Consider the following 21,134-nt stretch of genomic DNA (forward strand, 5'->3'; position numbering starts at 1 on the left):
CAGGTCATGATCCCAGGGTCCTGGAATGGAGTCCCACATGGGGCTCCCTTCTCAGTGGGGAGCCTGCTTCTCCCCTGCCTGCCACTTCCGCTGCTTGTGTGCTCTCTCTCTCTCTGACAAATAAACAAACAAAATCTTTAAAAAAGCAAAAAACAAAACAAAACAAAAACCTATTTCATTCTGATAAAGAAGGGTATCTGGTTAAAACATGACTTTATCCAATGTTCGGATAGTCATTCTCAGCTGGTCAGAGAACAAGAGAAGCTAACTGAGAGAATGGGTCTTTATTCTAAAGACAAACTGGAGTAAACATATCTGGGGCCAGGTCACCAAATGGAATGCAACAGGAACTGGGGGGAGAAGAAAGCATAAGGGTTAATCCCAAAATGGATCCGATTATTTGCCTAAAGTGTTTTCTGTTTAGTTTTATTTTTATACAGAGTAATATGAAGGATGAAGGAAAACAGGATTTGGTAGGAAATAATACAGTGAACTTGAAAACTTCTGCCTGAAGGAGACAGGACTGGAATGCTCGAAATACTAGTTTATACGCCCCAAAATGACCTAAGAAAGGAGAAAATGTCTGAATAAGATGCTCACCTGAAGAAGTGAATGGTGACTATGTGCAGAACAATTTAGTTTACTCTTCCATTCCCAACTAATAATCTATGTTACTATATTTTGTGACTTAAGATGTATAAAGAGCTGAAAAATTTCACGGTGGCCACGATTTATTACACTTTCAAAAAGGATATTAGGAAAACAGAATGCAATATGTCACATTTCAAATAAAACATTAAACTCAAGTCTCTCTTATTCTTTTAGTACCTTTAAAATTTTAAAACTTAGTTGTTCTCTTTTTTAATTAAACACTATTGTGTGAGGCTTAGGTAAAGTTATTCAACAGAGCAAAGGTGTTTTTGTTTTGTCTTGTTTTGTTTACTTTTACTTTTATGTACCCATTCCTGCCCTCCCCTCCCCCCACCATCTCCCCTCTGGTAACCATCAGTTTGTTCTCTAGAGTTAAGTCTGTTTCTTGGTTTGCCTCTCTTTCTGGTTTTTTATTTTTTCCCTTTGTTGTTTATTTTGTTTCTTAAATTCCACAAAGGTATCTTACATTTGGCCAATGTGTATTATTATCTCAACCGAATAGTTCAAGACCTACATTAAGGCTTTAAAAGTCATGGCTGAATGTCAAAATTGGGTTATGCCATGTAGAATGAATAGTGTCTTCATTATTTTTTATTTATAATCAACCAAGGACTATTTATAGCAGTAAATTTACCCAAAAATAGAAACCAATGGTTTGCTTTCTGACTACTAACAGGATCCAAGCTTGATCGTTTACCTTAATATCATAATTGAAAAATGGGTTCCCTTTTTTGAATTATTGTTTGAGGAGATAAATATTGTGTAAACTACATCATTTCCTCAAGTTTGGTAACATGAAAATACACTCTCAGTTTATTTCACATATATTTTGTAAGCTGGAGTGCTAGATTAGAGTGAAAGGGAACTGTGCAAAAAATAACACAAGCCTTGGATTTCATCTACCGTAGCAATTGGCAAAAAAAAAAAAAAAAAAAAAAAAAAAAAAAAAAAAAAAAAAAATATATATATATATATATATATATATATATATATATGTATCTTTCCTGGATACTGAATATATTACACAAACAAATGGACATTTAAAATGCAATTTAGAGATCATATTTTATGGTCATCAATGATGTCAAATTAAAACAGGTATTATACACTCAATGCAGAGGTCTGAAGTATTTAAAAAAGCTCAATATGTTAAATGCAGTATATCTCTAGAGAAATTAGGTATTGACTGCATGCCTCAGTGAGTAGAAAAATCTACAAAAATCCATACCACACATTGATCCAAATATTGCTTTTTAACATTACTAAGAATGTAACAAATTTTAAAATAGTGCATTTGACACAGATATAATTCTCTTTAATTATCAGGCAACAAGCCCAAAATATGTCAATGTTTATACACGTTAGTTTTTATGAAGAAGAAAAAATTAATAATAGAAGAGATAGATAAACTGAATGTATATTACTCTAATTTTACACTAAATGAAGCATTTCAGCCACTCAGAAAATACCTCTAGGTCATACAAGAGAATTGAGTCTGGAAGAATAACTGCAATTTTGAAAAGGCAAACAGTCCCGCGGATGGGCGTTCCCCGGTCGGGCCGCCTCTATCTCTAGTCATACGTTTTGGTTTGTAATGATACAAGCTGCCTTCCTTTTACATAAAGTTGAACTAGAAAATGCTAAGGGAGACTGGTGATTGGTACCTTATACAACTCCTTCATTAGAAAAACCCAACTAAGCCACAGAAGAATGAGAGCTGGCTCTGGCTTCTGAGTAGGCTATGGCAAGTAGGAGAGACGTGATCGGGTGAATGGTCTCTGTTAAGTGGCTAATTCCTAAGTCAGTCTTCCACTGAGTCTTAAATATTTCCCTGGGCCTGACCTGACATATAGCAACTGTGTTGACAACTGGAGGTTCTATTTCCTAGAGATAACTTGTTTTGCTCTTTATGTTTTCCTTCGTATTATCTTTCTCAGTATTTATTTGATCTCCCAGCTGGACTGCTATAGAAATGATTTTTCTGAGATTAAACTACATAGTGACTGTGCTGAAAGTAAACACGTGAATATTTATGAATCTGACCTTCTACATTTAACTACAGGATTTATGGTCCTGTTTATTCTGGTGTCTAGATATGACTAAATGATTATTTCATTTCTAATAAATTCCTAAAGTAAAATGTTTTATTTTGGAAAGTTAAATGCAAAACATTAGGAATGAATGGTATTCAAACATTTGAGGATATCAAACCCTTCACTTTATATATCAGACTGAAACTGCATATCAAAACTTCAGCAAAGATACATACTTATATGTATTTATGTATGTATGTGTGTTTATGTGCATGCATGTACGTACGTATGTGTATATAGTGGACCCTTGAAAACATGAATTTGAATTGCCTGGGTCCACTATATGCAGATTTTTTTTTACAGTACTGTAAATGTATTTTCTCTTCCTTATGATTTTCTTAGTAACATTTTCTTTCTCTAGCTTACTTTATTGTAAGAATACAGTATGTTATACATATAACGGAAAAAAACATGTGCTGGGTGCCTGGGTGGCTCAGTTGGTTAAGCATCAGCGGGCAGCCCGCTTCTCTCTCCCCCTCTGCCTGCAGCTCCCCTGCTTGTGCTCTGTCAAATGAGTAAATAAAATCTTTTTTAAAAAAATGTGTTAATTGGCTGTTATCTGGTAAGGCTTCTGGTTATCAGTAGGCTATCAGTGGTTGTGTTGGGAGAGTCAAAAGTTATACATGGATTTTTAACTGCATGGGGAATCAGCACCCCAACCCTTGTGTTCTTCAAGGTTAACTGTCTATATATGTATATCTATGTAGACATCTATATCTACATATTGGTCTAAGTAGATAGAAATATACCTAGAAGTTTAGTGTAAATTCTATTTTAAATGAAGTAAGGGAATCTACTTTTTTTTTTTTTTAAGATTTTATTTATTTATTTGACAGAGATCACAAGTAGGCAGAGAGGCAGGCAGAGAGAGAGGGGGAAGCAGGCTCCCTGCTGAGCAGAGAGCCCGATTCGGGGCTCAATCCCAGGACCCTGGCATCATGAACTGAGCTGAAGGCAGAGGCTTTAACCCACTGAGCCACCCAGGTGCCCGGGAATCTACTTTTTATAAGAATCTTGTGAAACCTCGATAAAAATGAATTATTCACTCCAGCATACAACTTTCTAGCAGATACCAAAAATATGTAATATAGGCACTTCCCTGAACAGTCCTCCCAGCGAAGTAATACCATCTTTCTACCATCATTCTCAGTTCAGTTTTCTCCTCAGAGACCTAGCGTGGTGAAATCTACCCAACTCATCAACATGTGTTATTATTTAGGGAGGAAAAAAACTTAAATGGACTCCAGAATAAAAAACAGTTTAAATCGTTCATGAAGACAGCACAATGAAAACACTGCCCTGAACAATGTAATGACTGTAGAGGACGTTTAGAATTACCATAGTCCAAACACTGATTCAACTAACATGTAACAATTCTACTTCCCATTCTGCAATCACAGTTGTTTCTTAGCACTTTTAATAGTTAATATCAGAGAGCATCAGTATGAGAGCTATCAGTTATAGTAATAAGGGGCCCAACCATAAGTAAATATCATTTAACATGCCTGGTCCAATGCTTAAGAATCTGTATGATGAATTTCCAGTTATACTGCTATGAAAAAAGGATTTCTGGGTTTGTGCAAATTCTTCCATACTAATAAATCTGGCAAAAATGAGGAACAAAATTCACTCAGAGTGAAAGAACTTTAAACTGAAAAAAATGTATCAGTAAGCATTCAACTCTTACATTTCTTAATTAAAGCTATGTCCCATTTATATCTTTAAATGCTCACTGACTCATTAACAATGTAAATGGTAAAAAATTATACAATATTACTAAATTTCTTGTGATCATTACTTTTCTAACTCTCTTATCCTTGAAAAAAAAAATGTAGTGGTTCCCGTCACTTTGATCAGGAATATAAAGAGTAATCTCCACTTCAGTAAATTTAACCTATGATTCTTCCCGGAAGGAAGGTATGCAACTGACACACCTGTTTCACTTTTTCACTGGCTTACCTTACACTAGTGTGGGTTTTAACTCCATTTGCTCTGGAAAATGATCAAGACCCCCCACATTATATGGCCGATGGTCCTTTTAATAGAAAAGGCAGTAATATACAGTTGTTTGCACGAACTAAAACTCATCAGAAAGTATCAGTTTAGGGTAACAGTTCAACAGCCATTAACAAGTGCAAATGTATAATTACCTTTTAGTGACACGGGGTCCTTTCGAAGCTGTTTTTATTTTTATGGTTTAGCATATTTGAAAATACTTGTATAAATAAAGTTTACAAAGAATATAATTTTGAAAGGCAAACTTTTTCAATAATCACCATTTTTTTTACTAGCATAACATTAGAATTGACTTTTTGTCTTGCTGACAGAGCAACTAAGAAAGTACAGTTGCATTGACCATATTGATTGTGAACAAAGCAACCATCAGTGGGACTCTGCACCATATATTTTCAATATTGACCTCCCACTTCCTTTTCCATGGCTTTCTGGGTCGGCTATTGGATTTGGACTGCAGTGTAATAAACAGCTAAGGTTTAATTAATGGTAAATGAATACAAGACATAGGTTATGACTTTAACTAATTAGGGAATTGTTGAATTAAGTCTGCCTTGGAATGCAAGGCAGTACAATCAATATCCAATAAAAGGACTATGTATGTAATTTACCTGCAAATGTGTTTCCAATACCATCAAAGTGAGTTTAAATAAGTAAGATATATGAAAAGCGACTAGGAGAGATTTCCACAAGTTAACACTTTATAGTTTCAGAAGAGATTTCCTTATTGTTGAGAGATGGTATCTTCTAAAACTCTGATAAGGACCAGGTGAAAAACAGGAATAATTCTTCCCATGTGCACCTTTACCAAATCTGTAATATTAGTGACAGCATACAAATTCACTTGCTGACCTCCAAGTTTAACCTATACAAACTACTGATTTCCTGCCCCAAATCAGCATCAAGTTTTGCTTACCTGACACCCTGTTGCACCCTTCTCACTTTTCACAATCTCTGTCTCTTCCCTCTAGTAGAAGAAATATTCATTGACATACAGGAATTCTCTACTTTCAATAAAAATCTTGGCAACGTTCTTACTCTTCAAACTGACTATGCAAAGGTCATTTCATGGGCCTTATTAACCTTTAATCATTCTTCCGAAATAAAATTAAGAAAAAGAAGAAACCTACCTACTCCCTTGTGGGCATCCACGCTGGTAAACTCTAGTGTCCCGTTATGGCCTTTTCTAGGATTTTCCTGATACTGTTTGTGGTTCCCATTGGGACAATATCTGTAGCAAAGTCCATAATCTGCAAGATAAACCTGGAAGACATGAACAGAGAAATGAGTAATGCTTTTGTCCTCTGAAAATATAACCTTTATAATTAAGTCTTAAGAAACTGATAGGTTCAGAACAGCCTCAGATCTACATTTTATTAAACCAAATGTTGCCTCAGGATAAAATATATACAACTGGGGGCCATAACAACTAACTTTCCAGCTTAAATCCTTACTTCATCATGGGCATATCTTGTTTCTGAGTTGACTTATATTTTAGTCCTTTTTATTTTACTCTAAATTCTCTTCCCTCTAGGTGGGCATCTAGATATCATAAACTACAATAGGTATTTTTTTTTCTTTTAAATCCATATTCATACAGCTTACGAGGCCTGCCTTTTCTTGTAACCCCTCCCTTAAACATAAACATGTTTCAAGCAGGGAGGGGAGAGGAGAGCAAACAATCTAAAAATATAAACCTAATGTTATAGGAAACTCCATTAACAAGAAGTATAAAAACAGTGAACAGACTATAAAAGGTAATGACTCTTTAAAAAACAAAACAAAACAAAAAAAAACCACCATCATGTTGCCTGTATTTAAGATGGAACATCAATGCACTACTTTTGGCCTTTCAGACCGATCCATATCATCACTGTTATCTTTGTAAGTCAGTCAGAATTGCAAGCCGGGTCTCCAAACAGAATATAGATTGTTAAAAGTCAGATGGCAATTCAAGTGAATTTTTCTCGGATTACTTTTAGAGAGAAAAAGAAGGGGGAGAAGTAGTTTTACAGATACAGCATGCCCTGAATAGGGAACTGATAGGACTAGACATTCATCCTCATGTGTAGCCAGAATAGAGTAGTTCCCAACTACGTTACCATGCTCCTTCCCAAAACAAAGCAGTTTAAAATTCTTAAATGTGTTGTTTCACATGTATTTCTTTAAAACAGGAGGACTGAGGCAACATTTCCTGATACAGCTTCAAGACAACAGAGCATTGCAATACAACTTGTGCTTTAAAATATAATACCTATTAAAAGAAAATTTAGTGTTGAATTTTAGTCTAAGTTTTTGGTTTTATGATAGCTAAAGGAGGAGACAATTTGACCTTCAAAATATAAACAGCAAAGAGTTTTCTTCATTTGATGGAGAATATAGCTTGCTAGAGTGTCTGGAAACATGGTATTTCAGTTTTCTCTCCCTCGCCCACAGACACTATTTCTCAACATGGCCTCAGAAGTAACCCATCCCTCTGCCCTAAATAACTAGACTCCAGGATCAGATGTGTAACTGGTAGCTTGCTCTCACTATTTATCATGCACTCTATTTAGTTCAAGAACCAAACAGACTTCACTTTGCAAAGCAGATACCCTGCAAACATACATACTGGTAATTCAGCAAATGGAAACATTTTAAATACACTAGAGTAATTTACTACTATTTACTATAGGAGAACCATAAGAGACTCTTAACTCTAGGGAACAAACTGAGGGTTGCTGGAGGGGAGGTGGCTGGGGGATGGGGTAACTGGGTTACTTTAATTACATTAAGGGGGGAACTTAATGTAATGAGCACTGGGTGTTGTATGCAACCAATGAATCACTAAATTCTACCCCCAAAACTAATAATACTCTATATGTTCACTAAATTGAATTGAAATTTAAAAAAAAAATTTTTAATTAAAAAAAAAAAAAGACCTATCAAGAAGTTTTTCAGGTAGTCATTAGTCACAAAAATCAATCAATCAATCATTCAATCAGACCTAAAACTTATGGAGTGCCTAATATGCTTCAGGTAGCATGCTGAGAGGTTAATATTCACTGACCCTCCCAAAAATCCTGTAGGTAGGTACCATCACCTCCATTTTACTCCAGTACACACTGAAGCCTAGTGAGATTATTTGATTCATGTAATAAGGTGGAGCCAGAGTCTGACACCAGAGTCTTCACTCTCAATCACTGTCAAAGGGAAACTGCACTGGACAAGCTACACAGACAAGGAAGTCTTTATTCAAAGCTACTGAATAAGAGAGAAAGACTGCTGCAACTGGGTGGGGAGTTTGAACTCAACTCTGCTGAAACAAAAAATGGGCAAGTTTTAAAGTGCAGGGGGTGAGCTAGTGAACTAATTGCAGGAGGTTAAAGGAAGGCTGGTCGGCGTGACTAGGGCCCTCCATGTTGTTAATTGGTGTGTAGGTTCCGACCCTTTCTCAAGGCACAATCTTTCTTAATCACTACATTTTAAAGGGATGGCTCCCACGTCCTTGAAAAAGACATTCCTAGTTACAAAATGGACAAGAAGCTGGGAAAAGATTTACATCTCAAAGGCACAGAGAAAAAGCTTACAGTTTCACGTTTTCTAAGGTAAATGCTCTTAAAAAAAGGACAGGGTCCTATAATCCAAAGAAAATTACCTAAAGTTCAGTTAAGCTAAAGACAAGAAGCTAATAGTATAATAAAGAAAACATATGCTAACCATTTGACTCAGAATACAGTAATTCATTTGAATAGTGCTGCAGTGGACACATGATAAAGATGCCTCTTTGAGATAATGATTTCATTTCCTTTGGATATACACCCAGAAGTGGATTCTTGGATCATATGGTAGGTTTGTTCTTAATTTCTTGAGGAACCTCCATACTGTCTTCCACAGTGGCTGCACCAGTTTGCATTTCCGCCAACAGTGCACCAGGGTTCCCTTTGCTCCACATACTCCCCAATACTTGTTACCTCCTCTTTTTGATAATAGCCTAACTGAAGTGAGTTGATACCACATTGTGGTTTTGATGTGCATTTCTCTGATGATTTAGTGATGCTAAATACCCTTCTATATACCTGTTGGCCATTTGGATGTCTTCTTTGGAAAAGAGGTCTATACAGGTCCTTTGCCCATTTTTTTTTTTTTAAAGATTTTATTTATTTATCCGACAGATAGAGATCACAAGTAGGCAGAGAAGCAGGCAGAGAGAGGAGGAAGCAGGCTCCCCGCTGAGCAGAGAGCCTGATGTGGGGCTTGATCCCAGTACGCTGGGATCATGACCTGAGCCAAAGGCAGAGGCTAAACCACTGAGCCACCCAGGCGCCCCCCTTTGCCCATTTTTTAACTGGGTTGTTTTGGTTCATTTTTGTTATTGAGTTGCAGGAGTTCTTTGCATATTTTGGACATACCCTCACTGGATATGTGATTTATGAAAGTTTTCTCCCATTCCATAATTGCCTATTTTGTTGATGATTTCCTTCACTATACAGAAGGTTTTAATTTAATTTAACAAGTCCCACTTGTTGATTTTTGCTTTAGTTGCCCTTACTTTTGGTATCAAATCCAAAGATCACTGGAAGACCAATGTCAAGGAGCTTCTCCCTGTTTTCTCCCAGAAGTTTTATGGTTTCAAATCTTACGTTCAAGTCTTTAATCCACTTGGAGTTAATTTTTGTGTATGGTGTAAGATATGGGCCCACTTTCATTCTTTTCCATTAGCTGTCCCATTTCCCCAACACCATTTAAGAGAGCATCTTTTCCCTACATATATATATTCTTGGCTTCTTATCAAAGATTAATTGACCATATATGCAAGAGTTTATTTCCGGAGTTTCTATCCTGTTGCATTGATCTATGTGTCTCTTCTAATGCTAATACCATACTGTTCTGATTACTGGAACTTTGTAACCCAGTTTGAGATCAGGAGTTGTAAGGCCTCCAACACTGTTCTTCCTTCTCAGGATGACTATGGCAATTCAGGATCTTTTGTGATTCCAAACAATTTTTAGAACTGTTTTTCTATTCCTGCGAAAAAGGCCACTGGAAATTTAATAAGGACTAAATTGAGTCTATTGATTGCTCTGAATAGTATGGACCTTTTTACAATTTTAATTCTTCCAACCCATCAGCATGGAATTTCTTTCTATTTATCTATGTCTTCTTCAGTTTTTTTTTTTCATTAGTGTTTTGTAGTTTTCAGCACATAGTTCTTTCATGTTCTTGGTTAAATTTATTCCCAAGTATTTTATTCTTTTTGATGTTATTATTAATGGGGTTATTTTAATTTCTCTTTCCAATAGCTCATTGTTAGTGTACAGAAATGCAACTGATCACTGTATACTGATTTTGTATCCTGCAACTTTACTGAATTCATTTATTAGTTCTAATAGTTTTTTGGTGAAGTCTAGGGTTTTCTCTATATAATAGCACATCATCCACAGAGAAAATTTTACTGCTTCCTTTCCTATGTGGATGACTTTATTTTTCTTGCCTAATTGCTCTGGGTAGGACTTCCAGTACTATATTTATTCACTACTATACTTGTTCTGTGGCCTAACATATGATCTATTCTAGAGAATGCTCCATGTGTGCTTGAGAAGAATGTGTATTCTGCTGCGGTTGGATGGGATGACTTGTATATGTCTGTTAGTCCCATCTGGTCTAACATGTAGTTTAAGCCCAATGTTTCCTCATTGATTTTCATCTGGATGATCTAGCCTTTGTTGAAAATGGGGTACTGGAGCCCCATATTATTGTAGTGTTGTCTGTAGGTGGAGTCTATAATCCGTTAATATATGCTTTATATATTTGGTACTCCAATATCGGGTGCATAATTATTGGTCTTAATAGAGAGTTGCAGGCAGAATTCAAATAATCATGGAATGCCATCAAACAGTGGTAGGACAAACAAATATCTATCCCACCACACCCAATATAACCTCCCCTGTTTTTTTTAGTTTGTTTTTAATCTATTAGTGCAGCATATGGCTTAAAATATTTATATTCTATGAGAACTGGATGAATTGTCTAATCAGTATTATAGATCTTGATGCACTAATGAAGAAATAAGAGTGACTGCATTTGGTAAGCAGAGATTTTGGTATAAGGAAAGTCAATAATTTGTCCCAAGTAATCAAAATGTTGAGAAATTAATTTGATACAAATTAGGTCAAAGTGAGAATTTCTATGAAGATGCAGTAGTAGAAAAACACAGTCTAGAATGCTTTAAGAACAGTTCAAAGAAAGAAAAAAAGGTTGGGAAATATTGTCAAACAAGATAAGGAGGGGAGGAAAGGAAGAAAATTTGTTGAGGTTCTACTTATGTGATAATCACTGGGCAAAGTACCTTTCACAAGTTATGCCATTAATTCCAGGCAACCTCCCAGCCAGGTAGTATCGGTCTCATTTACATATGAGGAAGCCAAACACCCCAGTAATTAAGTGCCTGTCTAAGTCAGCGCTAATAAAGGATGAAAGCAGGATTCAGTCCCTGCCAATATAACATCAAGGTCCATGTTTTTTAATATAGTATAGAATTTGGGGTTCTATCCATTTCTGAAATTTTGTTAAAGTCAAAAATAAGTTTAAGCAGAACTTAATCCACAATAAGGTTTGCAGTCTAGGTCCTATTTTTGTGTGTCCTTGAGCTAAGAATGATTTTTACATTTTTATAGGATTATAAAAAAAAAAAAAAGAAAAGAAAGAAAAAAAAAGAATATGCAGCAGAGACCCATATGTGGCCCACAGAGCTCATAAAAGCCTAAAATATTTACTATCTGGCTCTTTACAGAAAAAGTTTGCCAACCTCTAATCTAAAATAAAACTTGCTTTCTAGTTAACTTTTTGAATATTATCTTTCTTTTTCCTGTGAAATAAAAAATAACTAGTTAATATTTTCCACTTGAAGTGTAAATATATATATACTATCCCTAGTTTAAGACAAGCTTATCGGGGAAACTGAAGAGAACCAAGATCAAGTAGGAAGTGATTATTTGCATTGTAATCGTACTAGACATAGAAAAATGTAAGTATCTAGCTCCCTAATGCATTTTAGTTTTTTTTAAAGATATTATTTGTTTGAGAAAGAGAGAGGGCATGTGCAGGGGTGAGGGGCAGAGGAAGAGAGAAGCAGACTCCCCACTAAGCAGGGAGCCCAATGCAAAACTCAGTCCCATGACCTTGAGATCATGACCTCAGCCAAAGGCAGATGTTTAACCAACTGAGTCACCCAGGTGCCCCTCCCTAATGCATTTTTAGTGATTTTCTTTTTATGTGACTTTCCTGAATTTAGTAATCATTTCCTTTCTCCATCAGTAAAAGAAGAGCCCTGCTTGCCTCTCTTTACTCTAATTCCATAGATCTTTCTATTACACTGCATTACCTCTCACATTTCCACATGATACTCATTTTCTTCTCATCTTTCTTAGATATTGTGTTTTATTCCAACTTCATGAGGTTGGCAGGGAAGAAGCGTCATTATCCACTCTTAACAGATAAAAAAATAATGTGTTACACATAAATAATGCAAGTCACCCAATGCCAAGTCCAGCTTCTACAAAGTTTTATTGTTTTAGTGAGTTGCTCAGGCTCTTCAACTTCCCCATTCCAAAAAACCCCACTAAATCTGAACTAAGGTTTACATGGACATTTGGCTTTGATATTTTACTACTTAAAAGGTAATGTGGCAGCCACTGAGGTCCAGTCCCATCCAGAAAGGACTGACCTTTCACCTATGAAGAGGGCAGTAAGCTGATGACCTTGAGTGACAAGGGCCATCGGGAATAGCTATGGCATGTAAGCCAAGGCCACAGTCTTCCTAGGTCACACCTGCCAAACAATGATCACAGTGGGGGTACTGTGTGGCCATTGCTCCCCAAGGGGCTCTTCTAATGTGTACTCTCTGCTCTGATGCTTTTTGTCAGAACTCTATCACAGTTTGAGCTCTCCCAGCCCAATTCTTCCTGTTCCCTTTCCACTCACAGGGGTCATATCAATATCCTACTCTCAAAGATTCCCCTGTCCAATCTTGCTTTTTTTCTTTCTGTTTTTCATAGGTAATATAGTTGCTTCCCCCATTAAGGACTTGCACCCCTAATTCTATCTCAGCATTGGCCCTCTGAGAACTGGATTTGGCACAGGTGGTCAGTAAATCAGCCTTCATTAAAAGCACTAAACAAATAATGATGAAAACAAGTTAGACTTTGATGTCCATGAAGAACACAACTTTCCTATACTGAACAGGACGTCTCAAACATTCTTTCCCTTTTACCTAACCAGATCTGCACATATATGCACCACATTCTCAAGTTCTGCACTCAGTTAAACCTTTACTTCTCATTGCCTTCATTTCCTAAGGTGGGAAGGTTCTTACACTGCTTCATTTTTCCAAATGGATGGGTAGAACTCGTGATTATAGAACACGCTGTGATAAGTCCTCTTTGCCTTCTACCCCAGCCCTGCACTCACACTTCACAATTCCTGGGTTTACCACCTACCCTTGAATCCTATTCTGGTTTGTACATTCCTTTAACCACAAAGCAACTTATTGGGTTTTCATTTATGTCCACGTGGATTAACTATTTAAAAATGTATAGTTATTTAGCTTTTCTTTTCTTTTTATGGGGGGTGGAGGCAAAGGAAGAGAGAAAGAGAGAATCTTAAGCAGTTCTATGCCCAGCACAGAGCCTGATGCAGGGCTTAATCTCACAACCTTGAGATCAAGACCTGAGCCAAAATCAAGAGTTGAACGCTTAACTGACTGAGACACCCAGGTGCCTCTCGCTTTTCTTTTATTTAAACCTTGGCTCCAGATTTATAGGCTGCAGGCTCTGAGGGGACAAGTGGCCAGGATAATGTACACATTTTTGTATCTATGACAGTACCTACTCATAAGTCCTTCTGCGCAGGCTTACATAATTTTCTATTGATTTGACTTCATGGTAATAATTGAGAAAATTGAAGTAAATTCTTTCTCATAGCCACATGAGTGCCAAGCATGATAAACCATTGAGAATCACACATTTACAAATAAAAGAAAAAAAAAAAAAGAACGCATATTTATTGAATGCTTGCCATGTGAAAGCATTAAGTGCTTAACAGAAGTCAAATCATTTAATCCTCATGACCCTAAAAGAAGATTATTTTAAAATATCTTAAGGATGAGAAAATTGAATGAGAAAAGTTAGGTACTCTGTGCAAAACAAACTTATACAGCAAAGGACAAAGTTGAAAGTGAACCTAAATCAGTCTAACCAGAGGATGAGTTTTTTCCATGCCTCACACAGAAAAAGGAAAGATGACATAAGCATATCTACAGATCCAAAGATAACATTTACTTTGAGAAAAGTATAGCAGATTTAAATTTAGTAGTATTTTAGAGCAAGGGGAATTTATTTCTAATTTAGGGGTTCAGACAAAGAAACATTTAAGTTGGGCCTTGACAAATATCTAAGATTTCCAAAAACGAAGACAGGAAAAAGAAGTAACCCAAGAAGGAAAACCAGGGAACAGGTCGGCGTAGGTTGGAGTGCAGAAGTTATTGGAAATCTCAAACAAGCCAGAAAAACTGGTTAGCAGAAAGCTTCTAAAGTCATGTTAAGAAGCTGGAACACAATTTTTGCATATAAATCCAAGTCACCAAAGGTTTTTGGTAAGGAATAGTATTACCAGTAGTGGCAGCTCCAAAACGAGGAAAAAGAAGCAGAGAATCCAATTAAGAGAGTGTAACAATAGTCCAGACAAAGGGCAATGGGAGAGCGGACTTGCTCACTGGTGAACGAAAGAAGGGAGACAAAGAAGAACCATGGTTCTTGGATAAGAGGACCAATGACAACTCTAAAAATCATATGGCTGGCCACTAAGTGAGGATTCAGTGTATAAAGGAAACAGGTGGAAGAGGTGTTTTGGAAAGAAAATGATTTATTCATTTTTGTACCAAAAGCAAACTAGTTGATTGGTAGCTAACACCCTAACCCAACCAGTTCCTGGTTCTTTCAGTTTATGCAAGATTGAGTGACATGCTCATAGCTGATGGAAAAGGCAAAGGACCTCTTCCCCATCAAGGGCCAAATCTGCTGCCTTCCTGCTCCCCAAGCAACCAGGAATCCTAAGCACCAAGCAGCCACATTGGCTCAAATGGAAGCATTTCTCAACACTTGATGTGATGGACAGGAAATACGTCAGCTGGAGAAAGGATGCAAGGGGTTATGGAGCTGAGAGAGAAAAAAGCAAGACACAAGGTGAACAAATGTCACTGGCCAGTGAGATGTAACCACCCACTAAATCACATTACTACTTTACCTCCACTTTGCAGGCTGCTTATACATTAGAGATGTATATTCAGTCCCCAAAATGGGATTTACTCTTTAAGAACTTCAATTTTTGTCATACACTCTCATATCTTATTGTAATTTACACTATTTTATACAATTAGATCCTTTTTTTTTTCTTAAGATTTTATTTATTTATTTGACAGATCACAAGTAGGCAGAGAGGCAGGCAGAGAGAGAGGGGGGAAGCAGGCTCCCTGCCGAGCAGAGAGCCTGATGCGGGACTCGATCCCAGCACCCTGGGATCATGACCTGAGCCAAAGGCAGAGGCTTAACCCACTGAGCCACCCAGGCACCCCTAATTAAATCCTTTTATTTAACACACCTTGTTGTATCGAGAAATGTATCTGTTAAGTTCTCATTATCAGAGGCTGGTGGAAATTATACTCTGGAGGGAGACAGTCACTCTTCAGGACTTTTTTAAATGGAAATTTAGAAAACACTTTGAAAACTCTAGCAAGAATGTACAGACTTACTCAGCAATTTGAAGGCTCTTTAAAAGAAGCTAGTATTTATCTTACTGAATAAGGTATAATATTTCCCCATCCTATCTACAAGATACTATAACGTGAAAATCTTCGCAAGAAACTAAATGGTTACAAATGAAAATCACTATATGTCAGAAGAGGAGTAAAGCACGCGATGTGTAAGCAGTACGTTTATGTTCACAAACATCCCTCGCGTCTGTTAAAAACTTACATGTAACCTCACAGATGCTACTACAAGCTGATATAAATCTGTGCTTTTTATTCTTTTATTTTATAGCATTTTTTGTTTTTCAACTTCCCTACCTTGTTTTGCCAGTAACGTTGCATTCCCGCTATACAGTCTAGACAAAATAGTGGGACTTTTAAAAGGTGCCAGCTTACTTTTCAAACGTGATGCTTATTAGAATAAGCATGAAGATATATTTTGTTAAAACTGCAGTCTGACCTTATCTGAGCCATAAAAAGGCTGCCATTTCTGTTTTCTGATGGATGCAACATGCAGTTATTCTTAAGGGAAAAAAATCTGTTTTAGGTGCTGGAGGGTTTTTCCCCCCTCTTAGATCTCAAAACTACCTACTCGATTTCAAATCTTAAGTTTTATCTTGTTTTCTTATACGTAATATTCATGGACAGTAAGAGACTTAAAGATACATCTGTGATTAACATATGAGGAAATGACAGAAGAGATGGGCCTCTTATCATGATGTCTTCAAGGCATCTACTGCTCCCTTGGACTCAAGTCTATGGCTCCTTGAAATGATGCTGTAGATTCAAGGACCATAACAAAATACTGAGGTATTAGCAGTATTCTAAATGTACTTGTGTTTTGAACCCATGACCTGTTTTTCTACTCCAACCCAGTTCTTTTAGCAATATGTGAAAGCTTATTTGATCAAACAGGGCTATGACTTAATACGCTATCCAAACTTTTGGGGGAAATTCCTTCAACAGATCATATGTTAGCAATTGCTTCTTTACTAAAAATGCCTTTCACCCACAAAAGAAAACCTTTCCAATTACAGTCTCTTTCCAATCTGTCCTGATACAAGTTCTCAAGAATTATATGAAAGAACCTATAATACCCTTTCTAATTTCCAACATGATATCAAAGCACATAATTTGTCTGTCCTTAAACAAAATAAATAGGCAATGGGAGAGGATAATCTGAATTGCATCCAATTTATGGTCTTCCTTTTTGTCTAAGTCAAATCTGAACTTGAGACTTTTCAGCATGTTGGTAAACATTCTCAGAGTTTGGTGTATCTGTACATAGCAGATACTCACAAAATGTTAGCTGACAGAATTTGATGGCCATTGCTATAATCTTATAAACAAGTTCACCAAGTGGAAGTTACATCTACATAAAACACAGCTAACCAACATTCAAACTAGCTGTCCTGTTCCATATTAACTACACAGTTCACTGATTTCAGAGACGGCATTTGAGGTTTCCAGCACCAATGCCATTCATACACACACAGTTTTTGGGGGTTTTTGTTTTGTTTTGTTTTGTTTAAAGAGAGAGAGAGGGAGGAGGAAGCAGGCTCCCTGACCAGCAGAGAGCCTGATGCGGGACTCGATCCCAGGATCCTGAGATCATGACCTGAGCTGAAGGCAGAGGCTTAACCCACTGAGCCACCCATGCAGCCCACACACACAGTTTTTTAACAGCCCCTAGACAGGGGTACATCTTAACCCACCCAATTTATGCAGCTTAGTGAGTTAATTCAGAATCCAGAAATGCCATTTTCCCATACTAACTAAAAAACAAACACACACACACTCTATATATATAGCCTTTTGTGACATAGGATGCTCAAATATTCTTTGGTCATGTATGCATCTGGCCTTCAGAACTAGAAATGATATGACCAGTAGGCACTCAGTAGGCACTTAATAAGTCTGTATTGATTATAGAAAAACACTAATTTTTCAACAGCATTAACTCTCTTGGGAACCACATTCTTGAGGATAGGTAATTTGCTAAATGGGCCATCCTATATTTACACTGCACATACACTCCTAAAATGTGAAATCTTTCCCTTATATAGAAAACGCACCCTGGATGTTCTGGTCCCTACAACTGGAGGGATGTCTATCATTAAACTACACATCTGGGGAGAATTACACTTATTAAATCCAACTCATTACCATCTTCTTAATATCTAACCAGAACATCATCATGTCTAAAGAATTCCTGGAAAGCAAAGTAAGATATGGTAATCTTTTGTCATAAGTATTAAAATAATGAAATTATCATCTGGCTATTACTTACTGAGCTTACTATGTGCCACTTATTGTCTAAGTCTTTCACATGTTTGAATCACTTCTTCTCCCTCTGTGAGGGAGATACTATTATCCTTATTTTCAGATGTGGAAACAGAAGCACAGGAAGGTGAAATGATATGGCAAAGCAAACTGCTAGTAAGAGGCAAAACCAGGGAGGTTTTTGGAGCTCACACCCTCAACTATTTTTAATCTGAATCTCTATTGAAAGTTATGCAAGTAGTTGCCATCTTTCTCCATTAAACCTTTTGCCTGAGATCAGGAGAAAGTAAACCACCCTTTTTTAATTTTAATTTTTTTAGAAGACTTTATTTATTTGAGAGGGAAAGGCCACAGAGAGGGAGAAGCAGGCCCCCGCTGAGCAGAAAGCCCGATGTGGGGCTCGATCCTGGGACTCCAAGATCATGACCTGAGCTGAAGGCAGATGCTTAACCTTACTGAGCCACCCAGGTGCCCCACAACCTTTTTTTTTTTTTTTTTTTTTTAATATCTTCTAATTCTGAACAAGGACATTTAGCTCCAGAATAAACAGTCTATTATTATGAAAATCCCACCACACATGGGCAAGAATTAACTGCCCAGAGATCCCATGTGTAAGAACAAATCTTGTTAGAAACACTAGCTGATCTGGCCCGGCCAGAGTGGCCCTAGGAATAATCAAAGAGGGTACTTTTCTCTCCCCTCTGGTCTCACTCCCCCCCCCCTTTTTTTTTCCCTATCCTGGTGCTCACATATGTCCAAAATACACTGGTATTCATGCTCAAGAGAATGTTCTGTTTCATATAACTTACATGCAACAGAACATTCTCTTGAGGTTTTTATTAAAATTGTTTGGAAAATGTATTATCTCAACTTCCACGCAAAGATTTGTCTAGGTCCCTGTATTAGTTTTGCAGGGCTGTTGCTCTAACAAGGTACCACAAACTGGGTAGCTTAAATGATCACCGAAATGTAGCATCTTCTAGTCCTCGAGGCTCCCAGCCTGCCCTCAAGATGTTCTCAGGGTTGGTCCCTGCTGAGGGCTGGGAGAGATGATCTGTTCATGCCTCTCTCCTAGCTTCTGGTGATCTCAGGTGCTCCAAGTCCATAGAAGGCCTTCTTCCTGTCTCTTCGCTTGTCTTTCCTCTATTCATGTCTGGTCTGTCTCTATGTCCAAGTTTTCTCATTTATAATCTCAACTGTACTAGATCCTGGCCTTCCCAAATGACCTCATCTTAACTCAAAAAGACCCTATTTCCAAATAAGGTCACATTTATAAAGACTGGGGGTTGGGACTTCAACATCTTTTGAGGGGACACAATTTAACCTACAGTACTTCCTATTTCTGTTTCTCTTCATGAACATGCTGGCAGAGCTCTGTCCATTAAAAAAAAAAATAGCACTGGTGATGGCTATATAAAGTACTACTGATGTCTTGACATGGGATAGATTTCTCCCAATAGGAATATAAGAAATGTGCAAATGCCTTAGCTACTATATGTGGCTCTGCTATATCCAGCTCCTCTTGGTTGGCTTTATCTGTTACTACTGAACACTGAATGGCTAATTAATCAATTCATTTATGCATTAACCTATTCAATTACTCATTGTTCACTCATCATTTATTTATTGAGTCCTTATTATATGCCATGCTCTGTGCCAGCTGCTGGATACACATCAGTGAATAAAATACAATCTTTGTTTTCTCCAAGACTAGAGACTTGCTCTCCTGATGGACATTAAACTGAGAGAAATCATGCTCACCTGGTTCTGTACCAGTAGTTTCCCAAGTCAAATTTGTAGCTCACAACCAGTTCTACCCAGGAAGTCAGGGGCTATGAGAGCTAAAAGGGATCAAGAGATCACATGATCTAGGTGACTCAATTATAAAAAGGGAAGTTATAATAGAGAAGTCCTGGGCAATAAATAATTTTTAAAAAAGGAAAAAAGAGCTTAAGCACAAGATGTCTGGGTGGCTCAGTCGTTAAGCATCTGCCTTCAGCTCCGGTCATAATCCCGGGGTCCTGGAATCAAGCCCCGCATCAGGCTCCCTGCTCAGAGGGAAGCCTGCTTCTCCCTCTCTTACTCCCCCTGCTTGTGTTCCTTCTTACTCTCTCTCTCGAATAAATAAACAAAATCTTTTTTTTTTTTTTAAAGATTTTATTTATTTATTTGACAGAGAGAAATCACAAGTAAGGAGAGAGGCAGGCAGAGAGAGAGGAGGAAGCAGGCTCCCTGCTGAGCAGAAAGCCCGATGCGGGGCTCGAACCCAGGACTTGGGATCATGACCTGAGCCGAAGGCAGCGGCTTAACCCACTGAGCCATCCAGGCGCCCCAACAAAATCTTAAAATAAAGAAAAAAGAGCTTAAGTGCAATTAGAACACAAATTGTCTGTATTCCCATTTTCTAATAAATGCTAGGATAATGGAGAAAGAAAGCAGAAGACATAAAACTGTACCTGACAATGAGGAGTGATGCTTTTGTTAAGAGCACGGAGATAATATGGTGAATTGTCCTTGTTTTTTGGAAATGCATACATAAATATTTAGATAAAATGTCATGATATATATAATTGTTTTAAAAATTTCAGCCAAAAAATACATAAAATTTCAAAATGTTAATTTTTAAATCAAAGTCATGGGTATCGGGAGTTCTCTATTATTCAATATGTTTCAAATTTTTCAAAATAAAAGGTTAAAAAACACTGTATCCTCCTAGAGGCACAATTATCTCCTTTTCAGTTAGTTTCTTACCCATCTCAGAGTCCCAGCACTGGGAAATAAGCTTCACAAAATATTAATTTTAAATATGGAGACCATGGCTTCTAAATCATAATTATAATGTTGTTTTCTTCAATATTTTCCACTCATCGCCTTCCAATAAGACTCTGGTAGCCTATATTCATATTACTGTCATTTGCATAGTATTTTGAATAAGAATTTTTCCTTTTTATATGGATCTAATCTGATTTAAAATCAGACATTTTAATATACACATGTTAAGAATAAATTTTGATAATAGAAACACCATTCACTACCAGATAACAGAGCTAAAATACATTTGATTACTCCAACAATTTTAAGGTAATTTAATAAATTGGAGTGCAATAAAACATATCAGTATTAACACATTAAAGAATGTTAGATGGGAATAAAATTCGGAGCTGACTTTATTTTTATTTGACAAATCATACTAAAAGAATCCCCAAATAGTAAGTTTTTAAAACTGATCTATGAGTAGAGATACATACAAGGTATTAAATCTTAAAATCATATTCATATAACAAATTGTATTGAGACAAAAAACTCAGTGG

General features: G+C 36.9%; 1 protein-coding gene across 5 annotated transcripts in view; it reads right to left on the bottom strand.

The window, feature by feature from the left end:
* VRK2 (VRK serine/threonine kinase 2) overlaps positions 1-21,134 on the bottom strand; it is a 119,691-nt gene that overhangs the window by 29,860 nt on the left and 68,697 nt on the right. For all 5 annotated transcript variants that reach the window (XM_047744079.1, XM_047744080.1, XM_047744082.1 and 2 more), the window contains one exon: positions 5,888-6,020. In XM_047744079.1, coding sequence (XP_047600035.1) covers positions 5,888-6,020 — 133 coding nt within the window. The remainder of the gene's footprint in view (positions 1-5,887; positions 6,021-21,134) is intronic.

Source organism: Lutra lutra, chromosome 9, assembly GCF_902655055.1.
Source record: "Lutra lutra chromosome 9, mLutLut1.2, whole genome shotgun sequence".
Lineage (NCBI taxonomy): Eukaryota > Metazoa > Chordata > Mammalia > Carnivora > Mustelidae > Lutra > Lutra lutra.